Source organism: Xiphias gladius, chromosome 9, assembly GCF_016859285.1.
Source record: "Xiphias gladius isolate SHS-SW01 ecotype Sanya breed wild chromosome 9, ASM1685928v1, whole genome shotgun sequence".
NCBI lineage: Eukaryota > Metazoa > Chordata > Actinopteri > Istiophoriformes > Xiphiidae > Xiphias > Xiphias gladius.
In genome coordinates, this window is record NC_053408.1 from 18,066,319 (window position 1) to 18,072,838 (window position 6,520).

At 47.0% G+C, this 6,520-nt stretch overlaps 1 protein-coding gene across 1 annotated transcript; it reads left to right on the forward strand.

Moving 5' to 3' along the window:
• Positions 1-4,268: 4,268 nt before the first annotated feature.
• rasd1 (RAS, dexamethasone-induced 1) lies at positions 4,269-5,966 on the forward strand. The gene is made up of 2 exons (XM_040134400.1): positions 4,269-4,672; positions 4,859-5,966. Exons 1-2 carry the CDS (start codon positions 4,402-4,404, stop codon positions 5,386-5,388), a joined length of 801 nt encoding a protein of 266 aa, XP_039990334.1. The 5' UTR covers positions 4,269-4,401; the 3' UTR covers positions 5,389-5,966.
• Positions 5,967-6,520: the final 554 nt, after the last annotated feature.

Consider the following 6,520-nt stretch of genomic DNA (forward strand, 5'->3'; position numbering starts at 1 on the left):
GTGTAGATGTGATAGAACGTGGGGAGGAGCACTGAATGATGGCAGTGAGGAACTGTTCCAATGGTTTTCCAGTCTAGACATCAGTGATTTTTCTTTTTTGCCTCCCCCAACATTTACGCCTTTTCATTGCAGCCATTTGTTTCAGATCTGTTATGAGCACCTCAGCCATGTTGTGTTATCATGTTTTTATGTAGCGTTCATGCCTGTTCTCTGTCTCCCAATGCAGGTTCGATTGGATGACACGCTGGTGGAAGTAGATATTCTCACACACGCACAAGAACACACATTCCTGTGTGCTGCCCCAAGACACACACTTACTTGAAAGACACTGGGTCATGACTCATAGAAAAACAACTTATTCATACGGGTGGCCAGGTGATGGGACATGGAAGGTGAGCGTGGCTCTAGCTCTTCAACAGGACACCTCACAGAGCCTGATGAGCAGCAGCGTCCACTGACTCCGTGAGGGACCGTCTGTAGTTTGTCAGCCTGACCCGACACTAACACAGACAATGCACTTACTGATTATCCCAGAGTTTAAAGGCTCGGGGGCCAGTCACACTTAACAGAGGAGGTTTCTTTGGTGAGGAAAGGAGTGGGAAGCAGCATTTATCTGGTTGCTGCTTGGTTATTTTAGGATCTAACAGCCCGGTTAGTGAGTTTACTCACGGTTTCAAAAACTTTTTTTTTTTTTTTGGACAATGTTTAGTTGAATAGTCATCTGACAATAAGAGGAATCTTATTTTGGAATTGTAATTTGTCCTTGTGTTGAAGGTCCTGTGGTTATAAGTGGCACAAAAATAAAAGAAAACCTTATAAATTTATAAATTGTTTGTCGGCTTCAGTCTACTGACCTTACTCTTTATGAATTTCGGATTATTTACTGATGTAACACTCCATTACAAGTAAAATCCTGCATTTCAAATTATATTTTAGTGAAAGTATAAAACTATTATCAGCAAAATATATCAAAAAGTAAAAGCACTCACTATGCAGAACTGCCCTTGTCGGTGTCTTATTAATATATTATTGGATCATTTTTTATCAATTCATTAACATGAAAGCATTACATAAATGACATATTTGAGGAAATGTACTTTCCACCACTCTATGTTTCAGAATCCAAGCTGATGTCACTGGTTGGGCACATCAGTAGGTCAAATGGGTGGCCAGTGCGGCGTGTTGAATGTGTGATGGCACTGGCTGATCAGCATCAGCTGCGCCGTTCATTCCCGCCATCACACTTCGTGCATGACAAGGTCGATGTGACCGGAAAGGATTTTGAAAATATTGTGCTCTCAAAGTCGCTTCGTGTTATCCTGAGCTACAGTGATTGAATAACAGTATAAAATCATCTGCATTGTCATGAATCCTGTCTGGACTGAGAGAAACTCATGCAGGGATAATCACTATTCATTAGGCTCAGTATGAGAAAAGTTTGTTAGATGTCATGGTATCATGGTAAGAGAAAGTGGTTATAACAATTTATGAAAAGACTTTAATACCCGTCACGTTTATTAGTCGTTAAGTACCTTTGTTTCAGTGAAGATCCTGTAGAAAAGATGGCCCATTGGTCAGTGGTCGGGCTGTTGACAGGTTTCGATCTGATCCTCTGAAGCCGTGCAGCATACGTTACTCTGGTGATCTGCCCCGGTGAAAAGTGAGCCAACTTCGTGATGCCATGCAATTAAGGCAAGACACTACAGGTGAAGAGGGTCAAAATTTTAACTAACAGGTTTCACGTATCAAGTGTCAGGTTCAAAATTCTTGTTTCATTTTGGTGACATATTAGAGCCAATGGCTTTTTACAGAGGGGATTCTGGATATCTCTTCTTATCTCTCCATAAATCAGAAAACACTGTCAACAGCCATTAAAAAAAAATCTCTTTTCCCCAAGTTTTTAGGAATAAAATGTTATATAAATCAGGTTGTGAAAGATATATGAACAAACCCCTCTGTAAGAACCTTCAGAATATAGATAGGAATAAAACTGGGAAGTTTGGTCCATGTAAGTTTTGCTGAAGAGGAGATTTCTGGCTCAGTGCAGAGAGAAACATTTTGAGAAAAGCAGTCTTTAAAGACGTGTGTTGTTATTGAAATCTACAAACGCAAATAAACAAAGTGAAGTAAAATAAGAACCTAAATGTGTAATTTGGACATTTTCTTTCCGCTAGACTGAAAATAGCTCAAATTCTCAGTGCAGGAAAAAATGATGTTTTTGCCTATAGCGTGTGTGTCAAACTGCATCGGAGTTCTCCCATTTTTCTTTATTTAGTGCCACCGAGTTAATATGTCCTTCTTCACTCCTGACTGAATGAACCACGACAAAGCATCAAACTCTCATTTTTGAGCCTGCAAGTTTGAAACAACTGTTTCCAGTTTTACAAGAATATCAGGACACACTATTGCCCAGACATGGAATGCTAACGCTACGACAGCCCTGGAGGAACTGCATGACGCCATCAATAACCAGCCGAATGCATGGCTGTGTGCTTAGTCCGGCCCTCTTCACTCTCTTCACCCATGACTGCACCCCCAGCCACTCCTCTAACACTAGAGTGAGGTTTGCTGACGACACCACCACGGTGGGACTTATATCCGACAGTGAGGTGAGACAGTACAGAGAGGAGGTCCAACATCTGGTCGAATGGCGTTCAGACAATAATCCGGTCCTGGACACCACAAAAACCAAGGAGATCATCATGGATTTTAGGAGATCCAGGAAGACCACAAGGGCCCCCTCTCCACATAAATGGTGAGGAGGTGGAGAGCGTCATCGACATCAAACTCCTGGGAAGCCATATAACAAAAAACTCTCATGAACCCTCGACAACTCCCATCAGGTTAAGAAAGTTCACCAGAGGCGCTTCTCTTCCTAAGAAAACTCAAACAGGCCAAACTTCCTTTTCCGCTCCTAGTAAACTTCTACAGAAGCAGCATAGTAAACATCCTCCGCTGTGGAGAACTGGAAGGACTCAGTCTGAATAGCACCGATGGTATAAATAGCATTGTGGGAGCTGTGCTCCCCAACCTGGACACTGACACTGCGTATGCAAGCTGTCTACACAAGAGGGGTAGCAACATCAGCAGGGACCCAACCCACCCGGGTCACAGTCTGTGTGTGGGAAGAGATACAGAGCCATCAAAGCCCGATCTAACAGACTGAAGAACAGCTTCTTCCCCAGAGCTGTAACCTCCAGCCCCCCCCCCCCCCGATACGTATCTTGTTTGTCTTGTTGTATCTCGTGATGTATCGCTGCTGGTCTGTTGTGTGTCTACAATGACAAAATAAAGTGTCTTATGTCTCATGAATGACCATGTCAACGGACAGTTTCAGGTCTTCTTGCCTTCGCCAGCTGTGATTAAAAGAAAAATCTCTTGAAGGCAGTCAACTATACCAACAGAAGGGGGCTGCTTATATGCTGAGACATGCAACACGCACACACAAAAAGCCCCTCTGATATGACCCCCCCCCTCCTCTCTCTGGTAAGTCGTGAACGTTCATCTGGATAAAGCTGTGCCCCGAGTGCTCCCTTTCGGTCACTCAGGTAACTGCAGCGTCTCTACCCTCGGCTCTTGGGAGTGAAAGCTGCTGTAGGCACCTGCCCGGTGGCTGCAGCAGCTACTGAGGAAGTGAACGACTAAATGAATGAACGACTCTTGACGGCGATGGATAAACAATTGCGGCGGAAACCTTGAGGGCCAAAGAGGTATTAGTGTGTTATTTTACACATGTTTTTGTTTTTTTCCTTTTGCAAACGTGAGAATGAACTGAAAACAGTGTGCAGTGCTGCTTATCGCGGTCTTAAACCGAAAAGAACCTCACTTGAAATGGCCAACTCGGGATTTGTTGGGGCAGATCCAGCTGCCTAGCAACTGTCTGAAAGAACTGAAATATCAGTCCAGATTCGATATTTTGGGGAAATGTCCAAGGTCACCCTAATTTTCAACACAGTGCACCAAAGCGGGTTCAATGCCTGAAGATGAGTCAATTATTAGCTTGGCTATATTCAGTGGAAGTGGTTATTTTTTGGCTGTTACGCACGGTTAGTTGTCCTGTCCCGACGCCTTGGGGTCACACACTCTACTATTTCTGTGGCACTTGCTTGTCACCGTTTCTCGGCGGCCCCTGTCTTATTTAGAAGAGAGGGACTGACGCACCGGTGGGAATTGGTTCCGCTTTTCCCTTCGCTCCGTGGAGTAGCCACTGGGCCGTGACGCGGCTTGGGAGGAGGAGTCCGCGGTGCGCTTAAATACGCGGCTCCAGTCCGCAACCCGGACAGAAACGCACGGCCGAGCGACCCACAAGAACCCCCTCCCCCGCCGTCTCGACGCTGCTCAACCGCCTGTTACGCACGCACACGTCCTAGGGGGAAGCGGTCCGCGCACCCGGGTTTAACGATGATCAAGAAAATGTCGCCCTCCGAGAGCGACTTCGACATCCCGGCGAAGAACTGCTACAGGATGGTGATTTTGGGATCCACCAAAGTTGGCAAAACGGCCATCGTGTCCCGGTTCCTGAACGGGAGGTTCGAAGAGCAGTACACGCCGACCATCGAGGACTTTCACAGGAAACTGTACAGCATCAAGGGAGACGTATACCAGCTGGACATTCTGGATACATCAGGGAACCACCCTTTCCCCGCCATGAGGAGACTCTCCATACTGACAGGTACTTATCCACATCTGTGAACGTGCATATGTGAGCACCGTGCGCCGCGGGCGCATGGCTGCAGGATGCATGAGGTTCTTTGTTGTTGTTGTTGTTGTTTTAATGTACCGTAGGGCTAGAAATAACGCTTTACACGCATAAAAGGCCAAGCAGTGTAACCAACACAACGTGACTCTTTCATTGCAGGCGACGTGTTCATCCTCGTCTTCAGCCTGGACAACCGGGACTCCTTCCAGGAGGTGCAGCGGCTGAAGCGGCAGATCTACGAGACCAAGTCGTGCCTGAAAAACAAGATCAAAGAGAACATCGACGTGCCTCTGGTCATCTGCGGCAACAAGGGCGACAGAGAGTTCAACCGGGAGGTGCAGCCGGAGGAGATCGAGCAGCTGGTGGCCGGGGACGACAAGTGCGCGTACTTCGAGATCTCTGCCAAGCGCAACGAGAACGTGGATAAGATGTTTCAGACTCTGTTTACCTTGGCCAAGCTACCTCACGAAATGAGCCCCGACCTGCACCGGAAAGTGTCCGTGCAGTACTGCGACATGCTGCACAGAAAGTCTCTGAAAAACAAGAAGCTGAAGGACACCGGGGAGGCGTATGGCGTGGTCACTCCGTGCGCGCGGAGACCCAGCGTGCACAGCGACCTCATGTACATTAAAGAGAAGGCGATAGGCGGCGGCCAGGGCAAGGACAAGGAGCGGTGCGTGATCAGTTAGGCTCAATGCGAGGCACAAACTCGGCAGAGATCTTTGCGAGAGGAAGGAGCCCTGGTGCGTCAGCTTGAGAAGCGACCCGTGCGGCCGGCTGCGCTCAGAACTAAACACCGGAGGTGTTGGGACGCCGCGGCCGCCGCCGGCGCGCTCCGGCGCAGCGCCGTCTCCAAGGACAATGACTGGACACGCGAGGTCCGCCACAAACCACTACAAACACCGCCCACGAGACATTTGAGAACGTTAGCTTGTTCCGTCCGTCAGAGCCCGACGTGCGACGCGGCTTCAAGCCGTGCGAGACTCGCGCATCGCCGCGTAAAAATGTGTTTTGTTGACGTCATGCCTTTTTACAGATGCCGGAGGAGAGAGAAACGAGACTCTTGGCTCAGCAGGTGCAATGTGGGGGGAAAATAATGATGTTTACATCTCATCCTAGATTTTATAATGGCCGAGTGCACTTGAATGTTTCGTTGCAATCTGAACTATTTTTTATTGTGAATGTATATTTATTGTCAATGTCGGTTTTTGCAAAGGAGTCAAAGAAAATCTGGAAATGTAATAAAAAGAAGACGAACTACAAATGATTTTTGCGTTGCCTCTCATTTCTTCTATCTTAGGTCAAGGCTATAAACTCACAAACACCTGCCGTAGTCGCTTCATGTGCATGTAAAAGTCCCATGCAGTGACACACACACAGAGGCACATAGACACTGCTGCCAAGTTTGAACCCCCGGAGCACACTGCACTATAAGCCTCACATCGTATCATGGGTCGTGGGTCCAACCTACCAGCTTTTCATTTATGAACATCAGCATTCTCAGGGACTGGACATGTCGTGACATTGATGCGAGTATCTGGATTTTTGCAGGTGTCTTGCAGAATAGAACACGGTCAGGGAAAAGCTTTCAACCCGCACAAGCGACGGACATCCTCAGCACAGATGCGTCTGTGGCTCCCAGATCCAAAGAGAAATAATGTTGGTTAAGAATAAAGAAACGATGGCACAACGGATCTGGCCTTGAGTCACGTATTCTGATGAAAGCAGACTTTTATGGTTGTTTAAACAGGAAAGGAAATCAAATCACTGTTTAAACACATATGAAACCATCATACATGGAGTTAGAAGTCAGACCACGGT

Excerpts from the sequence above, each read along its gene's own strand:
- rasd1 (XM_040134400.1), top strand. The coding sequence starts at position 4,402 with ATGATCAAGAAAATGTCGCCCTCCGAGAGCGACTTCGACATCCCGGCG. Across the intron at positions 4,673-4,858 it reads GAGACTCTCCATACTGACAG|GCGACGTGTTCATCCTCGTC; the intron begins GTACTTATCCAC and ends CTTTCATTGCAG.